Source organism: Sander vitreus, chromosome 6 (genome assembly GCF_031162955.1).
Source record: "Sander vitreus isolate 19-12246 chromosome 6, sanVit1, whole genome shotgun sequence".
NCBI classification, from domain to species: domain Eukaryota; kingdom Metazoa; phylum Chordata; class Actinopteri; order Perciformes; family Percidae; genus Sander; species Sander vitreus.
In genome coordinates, this window is record NC_135860.1 from 1,530,521 (window position 1) to 1,556,459 (window position 25,939).

Below are 25,939 nucleotides of genomic sequence, written 5' to 3' on the forward strand. Positions count from 1 at the left end.
CATAATACAATATAACATAATATCATATGATATATTAAAATGTCATTCTTCCTCCAACAATGCTAGAACAAAATGTTAAAAAAGAAAAGGGAAAGAATCATGCATCCAAGACATAAAATAATTGCATTGTTTACAATACTGAACATTTGACTTATATCACATTGTTGATTTTTATATATTCATATACTTATCTATTTTTTCCCCCAACATATCTGTTTCTGTCTACCTGTAAAGTATTCTTGAAACTGTGTGTAACTTTGAGAGCAAAGTTCTTCTCTGTAGGTGTTCCCATATTGCCAACAACCGATTGTGGTGTAAAAGGAGGAAGTGCCAACCCGAAGGAATACTGAAAACTAAAAGCATAAAGTGAGACTCCATTTTACACTAGACAGAGCAGAGGGAAGAAGACAGACTGACGTCTAGGGGAGGGTGAGTGTAAATAATCTCATTGTTGATGAATCTGCTGATGTTTTTCAGATTAATTGTTGAGTCTATTTTACTGTACGTCTGAAAAATACCATAATAAAAATCACCATCCCAGAGTCCAAGGTGTCAAATTCAAATGTTATTCCTTTTTTAATTTCCTGATTTCTGAGCCATACAGCTACTTAACTTGTGACACACCAACAGTCGAAATGGAGAGCAGCCACAGCGTGAAGTCTAACTTATTTGTTTGTATTCAAACCAGTCAAAGTTTATCATTATAATATCTAGGAAATACTCATGGTTTTGAATAAACTAAAGTAAAATAAACTTTGTATGTGTGTGTGTGTGTGTGTCTCTCTCGCTCTCTCTGTGTCCAGTGTTACTGGTTTACTTCTCAAACTTGAGAAGATGAGTGATTTAGAAGAAGACGAGGACAGATCACAGTCTCCGGTCTGCAGCTGTCCCTCTATGGAGTGGGAGTGTGAGCAGTCTAAAGATGATCCTCAAAACTCCAGTAATGAACCTGGACCCTCAGACACAAAGTAAGAGACTATTTCTACTGTAAACTGACCTGACTCAGTTTCTTATGTTGTCTGATAATCTCCACTGTTCTTTGATAATTACATACAGTAAGTAGAGGACAGTAAAGAAACACAGAACAGCCCATAGACGGTGTTCTGTGTTTGCATTAATTTAAATCAAATGCCATTTGATTCTAAAGTGAATGAAAATATAGAAGAGCCACATATGTACATGATGATTGTGTCCAATCAGATGTCTTAACTGCTCTATGTTTCTTATTGCTCTTTACTTTAGCATGTAGAAAGTCCTCTTTACAAATAGAGTTTATTTAGTTTTGTAGATGGTGTAGAAAGGGAATTTTGGCGAAAAAGACACAGGCCCGAAGGCTGAGATATCTGACTCCAATTGCTCTAATTCCTGCGTATTCGTTGATAGGACTTATGGATACCAAAACTCAAGGATCGAGTCTGAGACGATAGATTCAGGTTAAGAAAAGTTTACTGAGCGCAGCAGTTAAGTTGTAATCACATATGTGGGTTCACAAAAGACATTAAGTATCCCTAGCTACAGACAAAAGAGTCGGAGCTCAGGTTAGCAAAGTCGCTGTCCAATTGTGAGCCCTGTTGTGCAATATCCCTCAACCTTTATCCTTTTCCTTGATAGGGTGTAGTCCTCCTGTCTCCGGGCAGATTCTTCTGTTGCCACATACACACACTCACTCACAGGGTTGGGTCCTCTGTCTGGTGCAACATCCTCTTCTTGTTCTCGTAAACAATTAACTTTTATGCCATATAAGGCCTAAACTAGTTTTATGACTTAAGCTTAACCTTCTGTGCATCAAGAGGTCACCCCTTCCTCAATTTGACTGCACACAGCTCTTTTGCAACTAGCACATACACACATACTCTTACTAAAATATTTCCTACAATAGAGAACAAATCGCTGTACAACAGTTCAACCAGACTGACAACGGAAAGGGCAGAAAGAGACAAACATCCCGTCTGAGCAACAGCTGAATGAGAAGAGAAGAACCAGCCATTGGTTAAAGAAACTGGAGGTTAAGGATCAAATGCACAATAATGCAGACTGTAACAACCAGACTGTCCTCTGCCGAATATTTCCCCCATAGGTCGTTTATTCAAGCAGGACGACTCATATTTACATTTATATTGTTGGTGCCCTCTAATGGCCATAGTAATTATGACAGGAGCAAAGCAACTGTTCAAAACAACAAATGGCCGACGTGATAGACAGGTGGTTCATCCAATCACCTGCCAGGTATTTTTTTGGAAGTGCCTGTCCTTTTCCAAACATTTTCCAGTGATGCCTTCTAAAATGATGTTGTTCTGATTCTTCAAACCATCCGGCACGTCAGGTTACCATTCTATACCACCCCTGAAACTTGTACGGTGTAGGCTGCCGTGGCTACTTTCACCGACGAAACCTGAGCGGTTTCAATAGGGATCCTAGCCCTCTTGGGCTGTGACTCCTATTAAAAGACTGCATTTGGTGTCTAAATTAAAAATGTTTTTTTTAAAATCTTTGTTCAAATAGTTATCATTGAAGGAAAGAAGACAATACCACCAATAAAATCAGAGATGACACAGCCCGGTCTCACGGCAGTTCGTGTAAATGTCACGTTATTTTTAATCTATTAATACGTGTTCACGGGGACGTTTTTCTCATTTTTTACGTGGTGGCCAGCACGAAAATGTGAAGTAATGTATTTCAGTGGGAAGCATATTTCGTGGTCACAGCACACAAATGGTAGGGAGTAGTATAAAGAGCCGAAAATCCGCATAGGGAAGTTGGTCGGGGTGGTGGATGGGTCAAACAACACAAGACTTTCAACTGGGTGAGCGGGGATCGCGTCCCGTGTGTGGCGTTTTGTTTCCCGTAGTCTTCCTAATCACAACCGTCCCGTTATTGTCGCGCGTCCCCAGCGGCTGTCTCCCGGCGTGTGAGGCGCCCCGTCCCGTTATTGTCGTGCGTCCCCAGCAGCCGTCCCCAGCGGCCGTCCCCAGCGGCCGTCCCCAGCGGCCGTCTCCTAGCGTGTGAGGTGCCCCATCCCGTTATTGTCGCGTGTCCGGAGCTGCCGTCCTCCACGGCCGTCTCCCGGCGTGTGAGGCGCCCCGTCCCATTATTGTTGTGCCTCCCGGGCATATGGGGCGTCCTTTCCCCGTAGGGTATTTCGTGCTGGCCACCACGTAAAAAACGAGAAAAATGTCCCCGTGAACACGTATCAATTAGATTAAAAATAACGTGACATTTACACGAACTGCCGTGAGACTGGGTTCAATGACAAATGGTAGTGTATATTGAGAGGGGTTGGTAACCTCTAATGCAAAGTGTTATAAAGAATGTGTTCATCTCAACAGAGAGAAGAAAAGTCATGTTTCTATGGAGGAGCAGCCATCCCGCTGTGCTTTGTGTCATGATGTCCTGAAGGATCCAGTCTCTACCAGCTGTGGACGCTGGTTCTGCAGAGAGTGCATCACCTCATACTGGGAACAGTCTGCTTCATCAGGAGACTCCTCCTGTCCCCAGTGTGGAAAAAGATCCAGAACAAGAGCTGGACTGCAGACAGCCGGTCAGACCAGCACTGTACCAAGTAAAACTGTCTGTCTGTTGATGTTTTTATTTTGTTGTGTTGTACAGTACAGACATTAAACCTAACCTTTTTCTTTAAGCCCACATTTTGTCTTCTCTATTAGCAGATCGTGGTCTGCAGGTGGTTTCAGTTGGACATATAATCAGTCTGAAGACAAGATTTGAACATGTAACTGAAGGACCTATTAAAACAGGAACTGAAACCCCCCTAAACAGGATCTACACTGAGCTTTACATCAAAGCGGGACAGAGTGAAAACATTAACACCCAACATGAGGTATTGCAGCTTGAGACATCTTCCAAGATGGAGACCTTCAATGACACTCCAATCAAGTGCTGCGACATCTTTAAAGCCTTACCTGACCAACAGAAACACATCAGAGTCGTCCTGACTAACGGTGTTGCTGGTGTTGGAAAAACCTTCTTAGTGCAGAAGTTCTGTCTGGACTGGGCAGAGGGTTTGGAAAACCAAGATATCAGTCTGGTGATCCCGCTGTCGTTCAGGGAGCTGAACTTGATCAAAGATGAGCAGTACAGTCTTCTAGAGCTAATCCATGTTTTCCATCCAGCATTACAGAAGCTCACAGCAGATCAACTCGCTGGCTGCAAAGTTCTCTTCATTTTTGACGGCCTGGATGAAAGCAGACTTTTACTGGATTTCCTTAACAATGAGGTTGTTTCTGATGTCACAGAGAAGTCATCAGTTAACGTGCTTTTAACAAACCTCATCGAGGGGAATCTGCTTTCCTCAGCTTTCGTCTGGATAACTTCCCGACCTGCAGCAGCCAATCAGATCCCTCCTGCATGTGTTGACAGGGTAACAGAAGTACAAGGCTTCAATGACGCCCAGAAAGAGGAGTACTTCAGGAAGAGAGTTAGTGATGAAGGGCTGTCCAGCAGAATCATCTCCCACATCAAGACATCCAGGAGCCTCCACATCATGTGTCTTCTCCCAGTCTTCTGCTGGATCACTGCTGCAGTTCTGGACCACATGTTGACTACCGACCAGAGAGGAGAGCTGCCCAGAACATTAACTGACATGTACTCACACTTCTTACTGGTTCAGACAAAGAGGAAGAAGCAGAAGTATGATGAGGGACATGAGACAGGTTCACAGGAGCTGATGGAGGCTGACAGGGAAGTTCTTCTGAAGCTGGGGAGGCTGGCTTTTGAACAGCTGGAGAAAGGAAACATCATGTTCTACCAAGAAGACCTGGAGCGGTGTGGTCTTGATGTGACAGAGGCCTCAGTGTACTCAGGAATTTGTACAACGATCTTCAAAAGAGAGAGTGTGATCTTCGAGAAAACAGTCTACTGCTTCATCCATTTGAGCATTCAGGAGTTTCTGGCTGCAGTCTATTTCTACCACTGTTACACCAACAGGAACACAGAGGTACTGGAGGACTTCCTGAGAGAAGACAGGGATAATTACCGAACCCTGAATGACCTCTACAATGAGAGTGGCAGTGACAGTGATGGTTATGAAAATGATAACCTATCTCTGGATGTTTTCCTGAGGAGAGCCATGGAGAAATCCCTCAAAAGTAAAAATGGCCACCTAGACCTGTTTGTCCGCTTCCTCCATGGCCTCTCTCTGGAGTCCAACCAGAGATTGTTAGGAGGTCTTCTGGGTCGGACAGACAACAGTCCAGAAATTATCCAAAGATCCATCAACAATCTGAAGAAGATAAACATGGACAAGATCTCTCCTGACAGAAGCATCAACATCTTCCACTGTCTGACGGAGATGAACGACCACTCAGTCTATCAGGAGATCCAAGAATTCCTGAAGTCAGGGAACAGATCAGAGAAGGAACTCTCAGAGATCCACTGCTTAGCTCTGGCCTACATGCTGCAGATGTCAGAGGAGGTTCTGGATGAGTTGGACCTGGAGAAGTACAACACATCACTAGAGGGACGACGGAGACTGATTACAGCTGTGAGGAACTGCAGAAAGGCACTGTAAGTCCAGATGTGATTAACTTTATAAATCTGTTTAGATTAGTAGTTTAGTTCTTTAAATATATACTTTAAAATACTTGATATTGTAAGTCTTTTTCTTAATAAATCATTGAACTGCACCAGCTCCCCATGTTCCCGCCATATATTTACTCCATGGACTCAGATGATGAGCTTATTGAGTTTTTATGCGCTCAATGCATAAAGAGGATCCAGCCCTGGCTAAACACCTACTGGAGGTTCACTGGGAGGCTACAGAGTGTGAATTTCTCAGGTGCTATCCGGTCAACAGTTCCTGTGCCCTGGCAGTCAACAGGACATGTGCCCCTGCTGTCTCCTGTTCTCTTGGTTCCACTAGTTGCCAGTCCTGGTCTCAAGTTATCTGGCTCTGCAGTGGAGTCCCCTCTTCCTGGTTGCCTTCCAGAGAGGTCTCATGACCACCTTCATCCTCCAGACGAATTACGTCGGTGACTCCCTGAGATGCTCTGTCCTTACCTCAGGCCATTCTCCTGGGTAATTCAGTCCACCTCCACCCACCCTGCTTGGTGTTCCCGACCAGCCTGGCGGGACGTCTGGTAATCACTTCCCCTGGCCAAGTACACTCCTTACTCCCCACACCTGCCATCCTCAAACCATCCCCCAGATGCCCTCAAACTCTCTTGCCAGCCCTGTTAACCTAAAATCCCCTCCCGCCTGCATACCTTTTCCCTGTTTCTCATCAGCCCTGCAGTCCCCTGACCTCCTACATATATCAGTCCACTTCGTTTGTCCCTTGCTGGTTCATCATAGCTTTTTTAACCTGCTACCTGTTTCCCTGCCTGTCTGCCCAACAACCCTGAGTCTCTGCTGCCCAGCAACCTCGAGTCTCTGCTGCCAAACGACCCTGAGTCTCTGCTTATCTCTAATATTGTAGTAGTAATTTAATTTCTGTTCCGTTTGGCAACTGAATTTTCTCACTTATGAACGTGAACCTGAAAGCAGCAGGTAGCCAGCAAAGAGAGATTTTTGTTCAGCTGTAACTGTTCACTGAGCTTCAGAAATGTTTAATAATTAAGATGAGCTCATGCTAACATTGTGTAGACAGACATAAAATCAGATCAGACTGACAGTGGACTGCAGACATTAAGGAAGCCTAAATGTAACTGCTAGAATCTGCTGAACGAGAGAGAGAAAGAGAGAGAGAGAGAGACAGAGAGAGAGAGAGAGAGAGAGAGAGAGAGAGAGAGGGCTGAGAATTATAGTTTCACATCAAACACAGTGAGGGAAGATTTGCTGAACATGTCCTCTTTCATAATAACATATTTTGTAATATTTGTGTCATGACAGACTTACTGGCTGTTACCTCTCAAATTCTCACTGTGAAGTTGTGGCCTCAGCTCTGAAGTCCAACCCCTCCCATTTGAAAGAACTGGACCTAAGTTACAACAAGTACCTGCAGGATTTAGGAGTGAAGCTTTTGTCTGATGGACTGAAGAGTCCAAACTGTAGACTGGAGACGCTGAGGTCAGTTCACTGACTGTAGCTAATGTAGTTTTGTTTGTTTGTATATATTCAATTCAAATGAGCGTCAGAGACACTTTCTAAAGTTGTTGAGCTACACATTTAAAACCTAAATGCCTCTTAAAAAAAAGGATCCTTATTTACATAATCTATTCTTTATTCAGATTGAGGTACTGCAGTTTGTCAGCGATCAGCTGTGCTTCTCTGGCCTCAGCATTGAAGTCCAATCCCTCCCATCTGAGAGAGCTGGATCTGAGTGACAACCAGTTGCAGGATTCAGGAGTAGAGCTGCTCTGTGATTTTCTTAGGAGTCCACACTGTAGACTGGAGACTCTGAGGTCAGTTCACTGACTCTTTGTTACTACATGCATAACATTGTAAGTTTTCTTAATATTTTCCTTTTTTCTCCTACTAAATTTAGTTTGCAGTCACAAAATATATTTGTTCCCTAAACATTATTATATTTTTTTTAAGTGTTGACTATTAGTTTAAGTAAATGTATGTTTATAATTTGTATTAAATGGTTACATCTGTATACAGAAGATCATCTGAACTGATATTTTTTTTTAAATTGATAAAGTAGAAATATGTCTTTGGATTCCATTAATTTCAATGTGTTTTCACAAATAACATAATCAGAGGCTGATATTATCTGCAATAACAGAATGATAAAGTCACTCTACTCATTTTAGGGAAAAGCTGACTGGAACACATCTGATAGGATAATAAATAGATTTTTATTTACATTATTCTTTATTCAGATTGAGGGGCTGCAGTTTGTCAGAGATCAGCTGTGCTTCTCTGGCCTCAGCTCTGAAGTTAAACCCCTCCCATCTTAGAGAGCTGCAGCTGAGTAACAACAAGCTGCAGGATTCAGGAGTGAAGCTGCTGTGTGATTTTCTGAAGAATCCACACTGTACACTGGAAACTTTGAGGTCAGTTCACCATGTTTTACTTCTGTTCTGAGATGAATATGAATTTGACACCATTTCAAATTACTTTTAAAGCTAAATTTAGAGTCCAGTGTGACAAAACACTTTTACAATGTCAAGTTCCTCCCCTCTCAGGAACACATTGGAATGTGTCACCTCTACTTAGTGTTTTGTAAAAATCATACACAAAGTTTTTTTGGGGTGACAATGTTTAGTAAGCCAGTCCTGAACATGGGACATCGGAGATGTAATAATTGAGGAGGCTTCTTGGTTGTCTTTTGCCAGTGTAATGATTTATGCATCATCTGCACACATTTGAATATTGATTTTTTGACACACATCAGGTAAGTCATTAGTATATAGAGTAAACATATTTGGTCTCAGAATAGAGCCTTGTGGGATCCCTACAGGACAGGACAAGGTATAAGAAGATTTGGTGCGATCGACAAAAACAAATTGCTTTCTGTATATATGTATGATTTCATCAACAGGATAGCGTCTTCAGAAAAATTAAAGCGTGCCAAATTTGATGAAAGAACCAGGTGGTTGCCTGTGTCAAATGCCTTCTTTACGTCACCTATCAATGCAGATAGGTGTAGTCTTTATTTAAAGCAGATGGAACAACTGTTTAGCTAAATGTCAAATTAAACAGATGGTTAATTTGGGGATTGGGCGTACCAAAGAGTCTTTATGTTATTTCAGAAAGTTGGTATCAAGCCTGTAAGCATCCTTAGCTTTAGAGCTTTTCAGTGCACCAATTATATTGGCCACTTCTGGTTCTGTTATTTCCTCCATTTTAAAAATAGGCTGTGCTTGATTAATCAAACTATGGGTAACTTCAGATGGAGTTAAAAGCTGGGTTATTCCATGGACAGAATTGGTTCTACATTTCTACATTCTAAACTCCAGCTCTGAACGGATGATTAAACATCAAATGATTTTAAACAGGAACATTGTCTTCTTAAGTATTTGTTCTTCATTTAGATTGTGGAACTGCAGTTTGTCGGAGATCAACTGTGCTTCTTTAGCCTCAGCTCTGAGGGCCAACCCTTCCGATCTGAAAGACTTGGACCTGAGTCATAACAACCTTCAGGATTTAGGAGTGAAGCTGCTGTGTGATTTTCTGAAGAGTCCACAATGTAGACTTGAAACTCTGAGGTCAGTTTACTGCATCACTGTTACTTCTGTACATCTCATGTTTAATTAACAACTGGACCTAATTTATGTACAAACATTACATCTACACATTTAAAACATGAACACATCTTATTAAATAAATGGATTTTTAGTTACATAATGTATCTCTTTGTTCAGATTGAGGGGCTGCGGTTTGTCAGGGAATAGCTGTTCTTCTCTGGCCTCAGCTCTGAAGTCCAACCCCTCCCATCTGAGAGAGCTGCAGCTGAGTAACAACGAGCTGCAAGATTCAGGAGTGAAGCTGCTGTGTGATTTTCTGAAGAGTCCACTTTGTAGACTGGAGATTCTGAGGTCAGACACCATTTTTACATCTTTGCTGACATTTACATGATATGAGGGTTTTTTCACATGACAAATTACTGCATCATCTGCATACATTGTAATATTGTTTTTTGACACACATTGGGTAAGTCATTTATATAGAGTGTGAATAAAATTGGTCCCAGAAAAAAGGGCCTTGTAGGTCCCCTAAAGGACAGTCAAGGTAAGGAGATTTGGTGCGATCAAAACAAACAAATTGCTTTCCTTGGTAAAATATATATTACACCAAACATCTTAAACAATAGATTTTTCATCATTAAATGATTTCAAACAGAAACATTGTCTTCTAAAGTTACATCTTTATTCAGATTGTGGGGCTGCAGTTTGTCAGAGATCAGCTGTGCTTCTCTGGCCGCAGCTCTGAAGTCCAACCCCTCCCATCTGAGCGAGTTGGAGCTGAGTGACAAGCTTCAGGATTCTGGAGTAAAGCTGCTCTGTGATTTTCTACAGAGTCCAAGTTGTAGACTGAAGACTCTGAGGTCAGTTTACTGACTACCTGTTACTATTTTAGGACTAATGTGTTTAATTAACAATTGAACATAATGTATGTACAAACATAACTTACATCCATAAAGATTACAATTTATTTTTGTTCATATTTTCTTGTACTAAATTGTGCAGACTAAATTCTGCAATCAGAAAAGATGACCCTTAGTTGTTAAAGTAAATGTATGTTTATAATTGTTGGTAAATGGTCAAATCTCAATACAGAAGATCCTCTAAACATATTTGTTTTAAATTGATGAAGTTTACTTTCTGAAGAAGAAATGTTTCTTTGGTTTCCATTAATTTCATTGTGGCTGATATTATGAAGATTTGATAATGATGATCATTCATTCTTTATTCAGATTGAGTCGCTGCGGTTTGTCAGAGATCAGCTGTGCTTCTCTGGCATCAGCTCTGAAGACCAACCCCTCCCATCTGAGGGAGCTGGACCTGAGTCTTAACAACATTCTGGATTCAGGAGTGGAGCTCCTCTCTTGTCATTTGGAGAGTCCACACTATAGACTGGAGACTCTGAGGTCAGTAAGACTCAGTCCATGCTGGTTCAGCAGTATTAGGGAGGTTAATGAGTTCCACACATTGGATCAATTCGCTCGTGTCAGAATCTTAAAGGGGTGATAGAATGGTTATATACGGTATTTCACGCTGTTCCTTAAGGTCTCCTAATAGGGTATGCAACATTGGTTGGGCTGAAAATTTCTCTTTTGCTGTTTTTTTGGCCCTAATGCTAGCCTGTTAAATGGGACTGGACTGAAACAAGAACTTTTCTTCCTTATATGGTCTGCTCATGAATATTTAGATGAGCTGCACGCTGATTTGTTGAGCTTAGCACGCACACACACACACACACACACACACACACACACACACACACACACACACACACACACACACACACACACACACACACACACACACACACACACACACAGACACACACACACACACACACACACACACACACACACACACACACACACACACACACACACACACACACACACACACACACACACACACACACACACACACACACACGTACCCCTCTGTGCCCATGTCCCCACATACCTATGCTTTCGACACTGTTCCCTGAGGATCCATGTTGGAAAAAAAAGTTAATGTACATTGAACCGCCGCCCTCAGGCAGCTCCTGCGCACCGCCCATTGTGAGTCCACTGCCCCACTGATTTAAATCCACATGTCCCGCTCAATTGTCCGATATCTACCCTTTTTCTCTGGGCCAGTATTCTCTCAGTGTCTCCTGAGAGAGCTCCAGCCAGCATACAGCGGGGTCTGACAGTCCAGGCAGAAAGCCAGCGATCCAGGCAGGCACTGTGCCGCTGTCACGGCATACTGTGGAGCTCCTGAACTAAATTTGCAATTAGCCATCAATTTTTGTAAAACAGCCCATATTTGAGCTTTATATAGTTGATTCAATGGGATTTTGAGCTTCTATGTATGTCCTATTTACCCACCAAACTGTCGTTTTTCAACTATGACAAGGTAAAATCGGGTTTGCATTTTATCACCCCTTTAAACTATATCTAAAACTTTTAAACTTTTTTTTTTAAATTTGGGGTTGTGTTCATCTCTACAGGATCAATGACAAGTTGATCACAGCTAAGACACACAAGAAATGTGAGTATTGAAAGACTGTCCCCCATTTATCAAACTATTGTATATTCAAATCTTATCTTAAAATCAGCATGTTGTTCAATAAAAAACATTTTTCAATTCCATTTTTTTAAAGCTTTTTGGCTGCTAATGTTTCTTACCCCAAATCAAGTTTTCATAATTGTTCCTTCTCTTTCACTTCTTCCATCCGTCAGATGACTCCAATGTGAAACTTGATGTGAAAACAAACCTGCCAGAGAAAAACGAAAAGGTAAGAGAGGTTTGTACAGTGTGAAGTTTATTTCCTGCGGTTTCACCACTGTATAAAATGTAATGATTTTGGACAAAGTGAACAGAGGGTGGGGAATTGCAGCTTTTGTTCATTAAACTTGAGTTGAACTTGATTTTTATTAAAATAACTTCATGCATTTCTTAATTATAGGCTCCATTATCCTTCTCACCTGAACACACAACTGAATCTTCCTACAGGTAACGCTAAAAAGTGACAAAACACTATTCCAACTTTTTTCATGGTTAATGACGTTGTAATTCTAAACAAGTCTGTGATGAATGAATATTTATAACACATCAGACGAGCGATGAGTAGGATATCAGGTTTTATTCCAGCAATGTACATCCGTTGAGCCAGACTAGGACATATGTCACTCAAGATCACCTCGAGAGGGTGGTATTTGTTTGTCTCCACCCAACCCTGGAGCTGTTTGTTTATAGTCAGAACCATAGACTGTAAAATAATGATAAACGTAGAATTCGTGGCATCACCCACTGGAGAGTTTGGCATTTGGCCCACGCTATCTTGTTTTTTTAGCCAAAAGTGACCATAAGAGGGCAGAAGGCACCATGTATTCGTCTTGAATGTTGTACTGTGAACACAAATGAATTTGAACAATTGTATCAAATTAGTTATCACTCATTAAACAACAATCAGTTTCCCAGAGCTGTGAATAAACACTAATCAGTTAAAAACAGATTATTTGAATAACAGGCCAACAAATGCTTGTAATATAAAATTGTACCTTCTGTGTCCTGCAGGTTCAGGTGTCCTGGTCCAGGTGTGTTTCAGTGCAATTTGACTGGACTGGTGTTCGTTATGGCTCAGGAGGCGGAGGTACTGTACAGTATTGTCCAATGGAACCAGAGCCTCCTCCAACCAGCTGGCAAGAAGGCTGCAGGGCCGCTGTTTGAAATCAAGAGCTCTGAGGATGCTGCTGTCCTTCAGCTCCACCTTCCACACTGTGAAACAAAGGATGGTAAGGACATGGCTGTATACAGTGTTAAACGGGTTAAATGTAATTTACGGGTCCTCTACCAGAGGCCTGGGGCCTGAGGGTTCTGGGCAGTATATTATATATTAGAGAAGCTGTTTCCTGTTGCTCTGGTCTAAAATCATCTGGCCAAAGGACTACAGTTGAAAATTAGCCGGCTGGCTAACACTGACACAGTTACAAACATGTTGATTAATGTGTGTTGTCCTTTATGAAATAAAGAATAAGAAGCAAGCTTGTGCGAGAAGGTAATTGGTTCAATCCTCCTCCACATCTTACGTATGTGCTGGTCTCTCTCAGGAATGTCTTTACACAGCCTGCACCTGGGGTCCTGTCCAGTATGGTAGACCCCGTCCTCTATTGATCTTGTACATAGTGCATGTTCTTCTGGTGCCATGATTAGTGACTCTGTGCTATCTTTCAGACCAGCCATTTCTAGCCACTGTTATGATTTCTCGATATCAGCCACTTCCTGTATCTGTCGGTGGTACATGCAACGCAGGGTCTTTTCCTAACATGATGGTTCCTCCTCTCCCCCTGCCTCCTTGTCATCGGGTTTCTGCTGCCGGAGATAATTCACTTAGCAGGTCATGACTTGGAGCCGTCTTCCTGATGTACTACTGGATCTTCTTGTTTCATCCTGGATAGGGGCTTTGATGCTCACTAGGCCTCGGCCACCTACCTTCGCTTATTGTAGTCTCAGGGTGCTGGACTTGGGGTGAAACCCTCAATGCATTGTGAGTAGCTTGTTTGTCTTGATATCAGTGGCCTGTATCTCTTTCTTTAGCCAAGTTATTATACCAGTGGGGTATCTCATGACTGACAGTGCGTAGGTCTTCATGGCTCGGACCTTGTTCTTCCCATTCAGCTGACTTTTCAGGACCTGCCTTACTCTGTGTAGGCACTAGGCTGTGGCTGCCTTCTTTGTGGCCTCCTCATGATTTCCATTTCCTTGAGGGATTCCAAGGTATTTATAGCTGTCCTGAACATCCCCTGTAGTTCTACCCCTTCGGTTGTCACCATAACACACTTCAACCATCCAACCACACTTATCTAGTCTGCATGACTTTGTCCTTAGCTGTGGTAACTGACAATGGAGGTTCCAGAAATCCGGCTTACTTATGATCATCTCTTGCAGGTCAGCTGCCCTTCTGATAAGCCAATCTAATCTAAAATTAAAAAAAAGAATAGGTAAAGATTAGAGTAAAATTAGGCGGCTCCAGAGTTAATGGTTATTTAAACTCTGAACTCAAATGGTAAGAAATGAGAATTAGGTAGAGATTAACCTGTTTTTGCAAAGAAAGTCAAAAGTTTGACAACTCTTTTGCTTTCAGCGTTGCTCTTTGATGGCCTGCTGTCTGTCGTCCACATCACTGATGACGGAATGAGCATCTTGGAGCCGCTGGAGGTTACAGACACTCATGTGGTTGTGAAGGTCCCTCACCTCTCTGCCTTTGGCCTGGTCTGGGATTTCGTCAGAAGGTTTGTGAGCTTAATGCTGCCAATAGAGGGCCAAGTTCTGCTGTTCCTTCGACCCCCACGCGCAAGGTATCAAGTACTCGATGTATTTCTGCTGCCCGAGAACGTCCCTCTAGATGAGGTAAAGCTATCCATCATTTGTGCTCACCATCAGTGTGCTCTATAATTAAATTGCGCGACCTATCTGAGAATAAACTAAACTAATAAAAATGTCCTTATTACTGAAGGTTGAAAAGAAACAACGAGGTGCTGAATACCTCACGATGTCATCTGAATGTCATCTCGGCATTGGTCAAAGTTACAGTGTCCACTGTGAACCTGAGGGCTTCACAATACAGCCTGAGGTGAGTCACTTCTACACTTCTAATGCTTATAAATAGAATCATCCAACAAGTCCTCCACACCATATGATATACAGTATATACATTTTCAAATGGGACACTTACCCCTGCGTGAGGAGTCCTGTTTGTTTGACCACCCCAACCTGCCTCCTTACTATGGTCACTAAATAGCGCCACCACTACATGCTATAAATGCAAATATGAGTCACAATTGCAGCTTGAACAAAAACTTATGGGGTCGTTTTTTGAAGGAGGACAGTCTCCAATCATCATCAATATAACTTTTGGATGCATGAAGATTCACAATCAGTAAAGTATCAGATAAACATTTTTACAACATGTTACACGTTGATTCTGGTTTTCAGCATGCAACATTTCACTTGAAGTATGGACCAAATTTCCATCCAACATTTGAAGTTTTTTTGACTACGGACACAGACAAAGTGACTTTGACGGTCCAGGACCAAGAAAGGAGAGAAGTGTGGAAACGTCAGGTGTTACTGAAAGGTAAAGACTTCATCCTCATGCAGTTCAGTAAAAGAAGAGAATAGATACGTAAAGCTCTTTTGCACATTCAGGGACCTCCACATTTGCTTAATTTCATATCATTTTTTATTAAGGCTATATGTAATTTGCAGCATATCATTGCTCCATTAATAGAAAAGAAATCAACGTATGGGAATATTGATGAATATAAATATAAATGTATTTTTTTTGCAGAGGACAGCGTCCCAGTAGTGGACAGTGTCCCAGCAGAGGACAGTGTCCCTGTAGTGGACAGCGTCCCAGCAGTGGATGGCGTCCCAGCTGACAAGAAGCTCTTCTCAGTTCGAATACAGTTTCTTAACAGAGTGACTGAACCTGTTCTGAATCAGCTTCTGGATAAACTTCTTGAGCGCCACGTGATAAATGACGCTGAAATGCAGTCGGTCAGAACAAAAGCCAGAGAAGACAAAGCACGAGACGTGATCGACACGGTGCGAAGAAAGGGAGCTAAAGCCAGCTCAGTTCTGATCGCTGCTCTCTGTCAGGTGGACCCATGTCTTTTCAGAGTGCTGAACTTCAGATGAAGCAAAAGCAAGAAACTGTGGAGTGGGATGATGATAAATCTCTAAAATAGATGACTGTTTACACTCTGACTTATTGTAAACCTTGAATGAGAAGTTCCTCTCATTAATTACATTTGAGTGTTATGCCATGTACCTTAATGTGCTGTTGTAACATTATTAACAGTTCGCATCAATCTCCTTTCAAAACGAACAGAAAGCAAACAGATACCACAACCTGAAGGGGGGCAACTGAGAGCTGAAAATGTGCAGGAATTTATTCTGGATAAAATTTATTCTGGATTTACCCAATTTGAAAATGATGTGGTGAAATCTTAAATAAGGGAGAATAGGAGGAGAAGAGGGCTCGATGGTGTTTTTTGCCTCCAACAGCGCCTTCGAGGCAGCTAACCCTAACCTTAACCCTAAACATAACCATTGCCGCGCTGCCTGGGAGGAGACATTGGGGGCAAAAAACACCAAAGACCGAGAAGAGGGGAGGGCAGGACAAAATGTGAGTCAGGGTCAGAGTGTTGTTCCTTGTTTCCGCCACTAGATGGAGTCACTTCTCTGATGGACATAGAAGATGCAGCTGCAGCATCAGGCAGATGTGAGAATTGAGAATGATTCATTTTAATGTTAATACTTTTTACTTGAGTACGATTTTAAATGCAGGACTTTTACTTGTAGTATTTCTACACTGTCTGTGATATCGCTACTTTTACTTGAGTAACATATCTGAAAAATATCATAGTGGGGGGTGTGGGTGTCCTCCCCCAGGAAAATTTTGAGCATCAAAAACTTCATTTCCTGCATTTTGATACACTTTTTTGCACCAATTGATGGTGGAAATACCTTTATTTAGCCTATGCGAAGAAAAAAAACAATTCAAAATATATAAAAATTATAATGGAAATTATATTGTTGTGTGTCATTGCACATTTTTAAATGGGTTTATGAAATCCTGGAGCTTTCTTAGTGGGTATACTGCGTATACCTGCGTATCATGTAGACTACACCACTGTTTGTGATCACATTTATATATTTTTCTATCATTCTTTCAATTAACTATGTGTGCATTGCAGTGTCTGCTGTTTGTTTGTAGGTTGGGGGTGGGATTTTTCTGTTGTGTATGTGTGTACATACTGTTTGTGTATCTATATATTCTTTTTTCTGTTGTTGATGTTGATGTGTCTGTTGAATTAAAAAAATCCTTAAAAAAAGAAGAAAAACGTGAGAATAGTGTGTGATAGCTGTGGCTGTGAAAGACCCTCCTCTCCCTCCTTCTCATCATGGGTGTCATTGATTGCCTCTCATACCTTCCACTGCTCTACTTTAAACCTGCACCGAGACGCTCAGAGAGCAGCAGAGAGCCGAGCTGCTTCCTCCTCCTCCTGCTGTCTGTCCTGAGACTTTATTCTTTTATTCTCTGTTCTTGTCATAATGTGATTATTGCCATTGGATTGTACTCTGCATGATGATTTTGTGAAAAGGTGGAGTTATCGTCAAACAAAGATCCTCTACGGTTAGACCAGGTAAGATTCACTGTTGTTTTACAAGCTGTTCTGACTCTTATGAAGTTTGTGTGTGATATTTTGTAATCTGTAAATGTTTTGAATTAAGATGGTTGAAACTTAAGTCAAGATGTGACACAACTCAATGCAGAAAATATTAGATATCTGACTACTGAAGCGATTCATATTCATAAGTGGGATGATTAGAAATCAGTTGTAGAATTAAAAAAAACATTCCACAGGGACAAAAACATTAAAAAAGACTAAATAAGCTTAAACGGAGTGCAAAAATAATAAGAAAACATCTTAAAATAATCCCAGCACAAGATTCATTTTGAGTGTGAAAATTGGAACATAAAGGAATTAATTGTCTAAAATACGTTTTTTTTTCAATTAATTCCCCCTAAACTTCTACCCCACTACATCTCACAGGGAAATATTGTTCACATATTGTAGTGTTACTTTAATTTTACACACAAAACACATGATCAACTCATGAAATATGATGAATTATTATGAATGAAAGCTGTTTTAAGTTATGTTGCTGATTAGACTTTAGGTTGGAGTTGTGTGAAGCTCTGCTGGGAGTTACATGAGGTCATCATGTAGTGTGCAATGATAAAGTTGTAAATTACCCAGAAGAAAATGAGATAAGCCCCAGAAGTCCTGGAAAATACATGTCTTATTTTATTGCACATAAAACTTGTCAAACAAGTGATTATCTTGTGTGCATAAGATACAAAATATCATCTTCCAGGACCTGGAAGGCTTCATAAGGTAACACTCTGAAACGAGCCATGTTGCATAGTGAGTACTTTTACTTTTGCTACTTTAAGTAAAACATTTTTGGTTTATACATATACCTACAAAAACTAAATCACTCTAATTTGTACTGTATGTATTCCACATATTTATCACTGTAAACACCACATTGACTGCTGCTGGCGTAAGAGTGCTGTGGACCGCGTTTGGGCCATAAAACACAGAGCTTTCAAGCCGGGGAGGCAAATTCGCTTCTTGGGGAAAACAAAAGTCTTTCACCCAGAAAATGCGTGTTCGTTCCCAAACCAAAACCTTTTCCTAAATGTTCCTAGTGGTTTGGGGCCTAAACTTATCTGCCGTCGCTGCATAACACTTACGTTTTGTCAGCTAAACTCAACTGCCGCAACCTCTTGGAGCTTTGTACCCGGCTCACAGTCACCTTTTCTGGGCCATAACTCAGTTACCAACGGCTGCTGATACAAGTGAAAGCTCTTGGAGCTCTGTAGCCAGCGTCTTGTGACCACCTACATTTTCGTACGATATCGTACGCACCCCTTAATGAGATTGTGTTGTTATGGTAAAACCTATGTACTTTTAGTAGAAGTAGTAGTCGAATGCAGGACTTTTACTTGTAATTGAGTATTTTTACAGTGTGGTATTGTTACTTGTACTTAAAGGTGCAGTAGGTAAGTAGGTAATGACCCTATGTTCGAGTAGAACTACATGAAGCAGGTAATTTAAAAGGAAATCCAGCTCCTCTGGCACCACCTACAGCCTGTAGTGCGATTTGCAAAACTCCACCGCTCCAGATGCACCAATCAGGGCCCGGAGGGGTGTCTAACTGCACGTCAATCACTGCTCATGCACACGCGTTCATTCTCCCTTGTGGGGGGAGGGGCTTAGGTGACAGTTTTGGGCTTAAGCATAAAGGGGGGGAGGGACTGAGAAGTTGTCGATGTTCAAATCTTTTGGCTAAGTCCTGGATCTTCGCAATCCTACCTACAGCACCTTTAAGTAAAGGATCTGAGAAGTTCTTCCACCACTGGTGTACCTTAACAAAACAGAGTGCCTTTTTATTTTATTTTTCGGAATACATTGCCTGTTTTTTGTGGACATTGATTGCCCATCTGCATCAGGAGCGCCTGTTTTACATCATGCTGCTGTTGCTGGGTCACTGCTGCTTGTTAATACCACTTTATGTCAGACAGGGAGCATGTTATAAGAGATGAGTTTCACACCATGTTTATATTTAACACATCCAAATCAAACCCAGGAGAACAGCCGCTGCATATTTCATGTTTTCAGAGAAACAAGCTTCCACACAGCAGCTACACATCCTGGACCCCTGACAACAGCTCCCTTTGGGCCCTGAAAGAATATATTATCTTTACAATCACGGCATGTTTAATGCAGAAGGACAAAACTGTGGAGCTCCAAGTTTCTCTGTTTCCCTTTTCTGCCGTCTGTCATCCTTATGTAATATTCAGTGTGTAAGAATTAGTTAGATGACAGTGTTAGACAGAGGAACCTAGCAAAAGGGAATGAATGATCACAAGAATAGTAGCATTAGATCTATTAATAAGGAAAGCCAGTTAAAATATTTAAAAACGGCAGCAGCCATTGATCTGCTGGAAGTGGGACACTACCAGAGGCTTTGTCTCTCTTAACTCTTATGACCCTCAGTTTCTCATTTCGTGGATTTGTCTTTGAGCTTTCTCCTCTCTTGTTTTCCTCCTTTCCTCCCCTTTCTTTTGTCCTTCATTTATTAATGCTTGCTGTGCTGTTTTAAAGGAGGTTAAGTGAGGATATTCTCTGAAAAGAGCTCCTTCAAAACATCCCCTGAACTCCAGCAACAGCGACAGCAGCAGCAGCACTACAATAATACTACTGAAACTATTAATACATTACAATTTACAATTCACAACACTCATCCCGACCGGGATGCAGGCGTTATCAGCGGGCAACCTCTGTATGAGACCCCTTCTAATTAGGGCTGCACAATTTTTTTATTGTAATTGTGATATCAACTGGAGCAATAAACACAAATTGCAAAACGATGCAACATGTCGCAAAAGACACAGAGATTTTTAGTGTTAGTTGAAAGAAAATATGAGTAGAAAACTTCAATTTAAAATGTAACTGTCATGCTTTTTTTAGTGGTACCTTTTAGATTAAATTCAATGTTCAATTTGTTCAATAAAAGAAAGTTGGAAATGATTTCCTTTCATTTGTTTAAATTCAACAAGCAGTTTGTTGTATTTTGGCAGACTACTGAAAGCAGTAGAAATGCATAACTGAGTACACTTTAATATCTGTTTATTTATCGCAAGTAATATCGCTATCTCAATATTCATCGTTATCGCATGAAGAATATTTTCCTCATATCATGCAGCCCCACTTCTAATTCACAATAATGACCGGCATGCTACAATATCCCCTACATCAGCAAGTCTATAAAATGTTTGTCAGGTAGAGATGTAATGGTTACAATATGTTCAGACAGTGAGAGTTCTTCTGCCGGTAACACTTTATAATAACCATCACTAATAAATGGCAAATTGATAGTTATTAAATTTTATTTTATAGTTATTTTACTGTTAACAAACAATGAAATTATTGATAATTATTGATTTAAATAATGTCTACTAATTATTAGTAATACAAAAAATAGTTATCACCTAATTTATGCTATTTTATCAATAGATTAGTGTAATATAAAATAAGTTTATACATTTAGATAGTTAATACATTGTCAGTGGTTAATAATTGCTTTGTAAACCATCTATAAACATTATGTGGACAGCCATTGTAAAGTTGTAAACTAATGCTTATAATAAGTTAATGATTAATAAATGGTTTATAAAGCATTAAGTAACATTCATTTGGCCCCATTAAATCTTTTTTGGCAATCTATAAAAGAGATGATTATTTGATTATTTGTACACTGATAATATCTATCCTAATAATGTTTATAGATGCTTTACAAAAAAATATTAACCATTAACAAGACATTATATTCAAATAATGTTTATTGACGGTTTATAAACAATTTCTTAATTATTAACAAATAATCAATATAATACATACAAATGTTATGACGTGAGCAAAAACAAACAAAGTATACTACTACTGTAACTACTATTACTATAACTGTAATAATTTGTAAACATTATTAATTATTATTTAGTTGTGGTTCACAGTAAAATAACCATTAACTTAAGTTTAATTAACTATCAATTTACCATTTATTAGCGATGGTTATTATAACTTCTGCCACCTTCTAGTAAAACAATCATTCAATGCAGCTTTAAGGTTGCCAGGACTACTGAGTGATTTTAAAATAAACTATTTTTTTATTCTTCTCACCCTTCACTTCCCCACCAGCTCCCCCCCTCCTCCACCATGAGCCTCCCCTCCAGCTCGATGGTCCGGGCGGAGATGTATAGCGACAGCACCTCTCCGGTGTCTCAGGACTCCAGTGTTTTCTTCAACGAGACGACGGCATCCTGCATCAAAGACCCGCTCGACTTCTTCATCATCAACGTCGGGGGAAGTCGCTACATGCTGTCCCAGGAGTTGTTGGCGTCCCACCCGGAGACCCGGCTGGGGAGACTGGCTTGCTGCAGCCGAGACTCGGCGCTGGAGCTCTGCGACGATGCCGACTTCCTGGAGAACGAGTTCTTCTTTGACCGAAATTCACAGACCTTCCAGTAGGTAGTGCCTAGATCTCTTATCTGAAAAATGCATGGTGTCCTGTTATATATGTTGTAATAATAACACCGTAACTTGCAATGTAAAAAATATACCAAAGTCAAACATTTCTACAGTATATCATACTTAATTTAGGCATATTAGATAATAAAGTTGAAGTTAATAAAAGTGCAAAACCTTAGACCTACATTAATGAACGTCCGTTACATTCAAGCCATTGCCAAATGAGTTGATACAAAGCTGATTAAGACTATCCGCTTCACCGAACTCTCTCTGTATTACTCAGAATGGCTATGTTTAGAAAGTGGTGTCGTCACAGAAAATCAAGTGAAGATATTGACCTCTTCTGAAGAGTCCATCCTGTTTTTTTTAATCCTCCGTGTCCTCCTTGGCTACTAGCAACTGTGTGGAGGATTGGTGGGGTTGGTGCGCAATCACGGAAGTCTTGTATCATGTGGACTCCCCAAAAGTTTTGTTGTCAATACTAAGAATTCTTCATGGGGGCGACAGAAAATATGCACTATATTTTTTAATCATTTGACACCAGTGTGATACGGAAATGAAGTGCAAAGATCAACTTCTTTTAAGTTATGTGCGAATAATCCACATAGACATTCATAAACTGGAACAAACTTTTATGAATCAATTTGGAATAAGCTTTTACATTTAAATTACATTGTGTATGTGAAGCCAGTACAGGATTTGGGACAGATGTGGTGAGGCATCCAGAAGTAGCCGAGGGTCAGGCTTGATTAAAATTATGCTTAATCTCAGTTCGCGTAAACCGGTTAAAATTCATATTTTGAATTAAATGTTTGAAGATCCAATTATCAATGAAGTGTATGTCAAACAAGAGAGACAATAAAACAATAATTAAATGGTCAAAGTTGTCATATTGACATTTAGGGTGTGTTTATTAATTCACGTCAACTCATCCACACTCCACCTTTAAAGTTGCCGGTTGCTGCCAGTGGTAGCCTTTGAGTGTCACATTTAAATAAAGTATTTTTTCTCAGTCTGTAGGGGCAGCAAAACATCCTTTCATTTTTATAGTTATAGTTGACTAATGTATGTAAACTCCACCATAGGAACAGGGGTTAAATAACTAGTCCTCCCAAATTAGTCACAATAACCACATAACTGTGCGCATGCACACATATGCACGTCATACCGTATTTGCGCTCCGATACTCAAATAGCACTGGCTAATATTCATAAATGACTTCATCTGTAAACCTGTACTTCTTTTAATATCTGTACTGACAGAATGCTTCCTGTCTCTGTGTGCCTCTGCTGACAGGTATGTGATGAACTACTACCAGACGGGTCACCTGCATGTGAGGGAGGAGTTGTGTGAGATCTCCTTCCTGCAGGAGATTGAATACTGGGGCATCGACGAGCTTCGCATCAACCCCTGCTGCCGCGAGCGCTACTACCGCCGCAAGGAGCAGAAGGAGAACCTGGACGTACGGCGAGCGTATGAGCCCGAGGACAACGATGAGGACTTTGTGGGTGCTGCTTGCCCGGCTCTCCGCCGATGCCTGTGGGATCTACTTGAGAAACCCGAATCATCCCGTGCTGCTCGCACCTTCGGCTCGCTCTCTGTCTTCTTCGTGATTCTGTCAGTCATCAACATGGTGCTCATCTCGCTAGATTTAGGGGAGGACTTTGGCATGAGCGACGTTGGTTTCGGTGCACTGCTGCTGTTCAATACTTGTACCGGTTGCGCAGCCATGATGTTGCGTGCATTGTTGTGAACAAGAATTTAATATTCATCCATGCAAAAGACTCAACAAGACAGACACAAACTAAGGCTAAACTGTCGGATTACGTTTGAAATGTACTCATGTAGAAAGTGCAGGTTGTTTTCAAGGAAAGGAGTAAACAAGTAAAAGATATGGGTCATTTAAAAAAAAATAGATGCCACAAAGCTCAGATATAAACAGACCTTTTTTCAGCCTGTCAGGGGATTTCAATTTTTCATATGAGCAGCCATAGAGACAAAAGGAAATTGGAAATTATCTGCAGTGAGAAGCTGCTGCTGTGAGATTACAGCCGGGAGGTTTGCTGGCGACGACAAAAATAAATATTATTGAATTAATATTCTTTTTTATGGCAAATTCTTTCAGGAGACGGAGGGAGGGGAGGGAGAGTGTGTGTGATTATATGTGAGTATATTTGCATGTGAGCGCATCAAACTGGGACGTGTGTTAGTGCTTTTGATCTGGGTGATTTTTGGAAGGATGATAATCCCTGGACGCGACTGATGAATAATGGAGAACATGGAGACTGGGGTTGGAGGAGAGCGAAAAGGAAGAGAACAAAGGAAGTGAAGCGACATGTGTATGTTGAGAGTTGTTGTAATAATGTTGATACTTTGTGTCAGGAAATCCCTTCCTTCCATTATAAAGCAATAGGGAACAAAATCCACAGTCCTTGTTCTATGTAAAAATGCAACTAAGTTAATTTTATATAACATCAGGTTTCCAGACTTTCCTCCCAGGAAAAACGCCCACATAGGTTGTTTGTTCAAGCAGCAATTACGACTTATATTTACGTTTATAGGGACGGCGCCCTCTAGTGCCCGTAGTAGTTATGACAGGAGCAAAGCAGAAACTATTGTGACGTAATAAATCATAAGAGCACCAAACAAAGGAATTTTACCCAGGATACTGTGGTTTGTGTCCCGATTGAAAATAAAAATCATTTTGATTTTCACACTTTTTACTCTCTGAACTGATTTGATGTATTGAGTTTTTGATTTGGAGTATTGAGTAAACTGTAAAAATTACTGATTTATTTATTCTAAAATGTAAAGAAGCAGCTTCAGCACTTTCTGAGCTCATTTCAAATCGTCCTTAAACTCGACATCAAAGCAATTATTTTAGGACAATAGAGAGATGACAAGCCATTCTGAGGTGTGAACGTCATCCCTGTGAGCACCTCACATGTGGTTGTGTTTATACATTTGCTGTTTCATCTTTTTGCCTCTAATGATTTTCTCCACGCTGAACAGACTCACTCTGAGAAAACAAGGGAAACACGAGAACTGGAGTTCCAGTTTCCAGAATGAGAATTCAGACAAACTGCTGCTGTGTGTAAATTTTGGAACGAGCTTTTCTTTGTAAAGAAACTAAAAACTTTCAAAACATTCAGTTTGAATAAAGTAATGTTTGAAGCTTCGGACATCATCAGTCACATGGTATTCCTCATTTGATATCAGGGATAACCTATGATTGTTTTGAGGTTTTTAGAGAAACCTCTTTATATACATTTCCTTATCAAAGACACATTTTTCCAAATTTAAATTGTTCATTGTAAAGGCACGATCAGTAATGTCATAAATTTGAATTTATATGCTCAGCATGAATGGAAAGTATAGATGATGTGTTAATAAAATATTTGTCTGCCATCATTTGTCCAGGCCTGAAGTCTCTGGGTTTGACCATTGCTGAGTGCTACGAGGAGGTCGGCCTGCTGCTCCTCTTCCTCGGTGTCGGCATCTCCATCTTTGCCACTGTGGTTTTCACTTTGGAGCGCGATCTTCCCGCCACCACTTTTACCAGCGTGCCGGCCGCTTGGTGGTGGGCAACCACCTCCATGACGACGGTCGGCTACGGAGACATCCGGCCCGACACAGCTGTGGGGAAGGTGCTGGCCTTCCTTTGCATCCTGTCTGGGATCCTGATCCTGGCACTGCCCATTGCCATCATCAACGAGCGCTTCTCCGCCTGCTACTTCACCATGAAGGTGAAGGATGCGGCGATGAGGCAAAGCGAGATGCTGAAGAGGCTGGCCCGCGGCTCGGTGGGGGGAATGGGCGAGGGAGGAGTGGGAGGAGGTGTGAACTTGAGGGATGCCTACGCCCGGAGCATCCTGGAGATGTTGAGGCTGCATGGCGCAGAAAGGGTGAGCACCCGGAGCAGCGGAGGAGAGGAAATGTGGTGGTAAAACCAGGAGACTCTTAGTGATTACTCTGCAAATTACAACCACACGAGTGTCACTGACACCCTCGCTGCTGTAAGAGCGGATGTTTCTGACCTCTCTAGAGGTCCACTGGAATAAACCAGTATAAACTGGTGTAAACCGGTTAAAACAAAGCAGTGGAATACCCCTGGTATGAATCCACAGTATATAGAGAAGAAAATAATCCCTGGGTGGGAAAATTTACATTTCTTACCTAGGATTACTCAAAATTTCTCTCAAGTCACAAACG

At 41.1% G+C, this 25,939-nt stretch overlaps 2 protein-coding genes across 7 annotated transcripts; both read left to right on the forward strand.

The window, feature by feature from the left end:
- The first annotated feature begins 340 nt into the window (after window positions 1-340).
- On the forward strand, window positions 341-16,953 carry LOC144519112 (protein NLRC3-like). 6 transcript variants are annotated; one of them, XM_078252015.1, is made up of 19 exons: window positions 341-429; window positions 804-968; window positions 3,327-3,559; window positions 3,663-5,520; window positions 6,844-7,020; window positions 7,182-7,355; window positions 7,779-7,952; window positions 8,934-9,107; window positions 9,264-9,437; window positions 9,776-9,946; window positions 10,316-10,489; window positions 11,569-11,609; window positions 11,801-11,856; window positions 12,028-12,074; window positions 12,639-12,856; window positions 14,206-14,471; window positions 14,578-14,694; window positions 15,057-15,198; window positions 15,412-16,953. In XM_078252015.1, exons 2-19 carry the CDS (start codon window positions 835-837, stop codon window positions 15,759-15,761), a joined length of 4,680 nt encoding a protein of 1,559 aa, XP_078108141.1. In that variant the 5' UTR covers window positions 341-429; window positions 804-834; the 3' UTR covers window positions 15,762-16,953. The 6 variants fall into 6 exon arrangements, 5 of the variants coding, with proteins under 5 accessions (XP_078108141.1, XP_078108142.1, XP_078108144.1 ...); XM_078252016.1 differs by having other exon boundaries at window positions 3,666-5,520; XM_078252018.1 differs by having other exon boundaries at window positions 3,327-3,538; window positions 3,666-5,520.
- A 4,462-nt stretch (window positions 16,954-21,415) lies between these two features.
- kcnv1 (potassium voltage-gated channel modifier subfamily V member 1) lies at window positions 21,416-25,674 on the forward strand. Its single transcript, XM_078251745.1, has 3 exons — window positions 21,416-21,723; window positions 23,024-23,415; window positions 25,148-25,674. Exons 1-3 carry the CDS (start codon window positions 21,416-21,418, stop codon window positions 25,672-25,674), a joined length of 1,227 nt encoding a protein of 408 aa, XP_078107871.1.
- Window positions 25,675-25,939: the final 265 nt, after the last annotated feature.

Bases quoted from the DNA above. Each gene is read 5' to 3' on its own strand.
- LOC144519112 (XM_078252015.1), top strand. From the start codon at position 835: ATGAGTGATTTAGAAGAAGACGAGGACAGATCACAGTCTCCGGTCTGC. The intron at 9,947-10,315 runs GTCAGTTTACTG...TTCTTTATTCAG, and splicing joins TGTAGACTGAAGACTCTGAG to ATTGAGTCGCTGCGGTTTGT. The intron at 11,857-12,027 runs GTAAGAGAGGTT...TCTTAATTATAG, and splicing joins TGCCAGAGAAAAACGAAAAG to GCTCCATTATCCTTCTCACC.
- kcnv1 (XM_078251745.1), top strand. From the start codon at position 21,416: ATGAGCCTCCCCTCCAGCTCGATGGTCCGGGCGGAGATGTATAGCGAC. The intron at 21,724-23,023 runs GTAGGTAGTGCC...CTCTGCTGACAG, and splicing joins CGAAATTCACAGACCTTCCA to GTATGTGATGAACTACTACC. The intron at 23,416-25,147 runs GTGCACTGCTGC...TCATTTGTCCAG, and splicing joins CATGAGCGACGTTGGTTTCG to GCCTGAAGTCTCTGGGTTTG.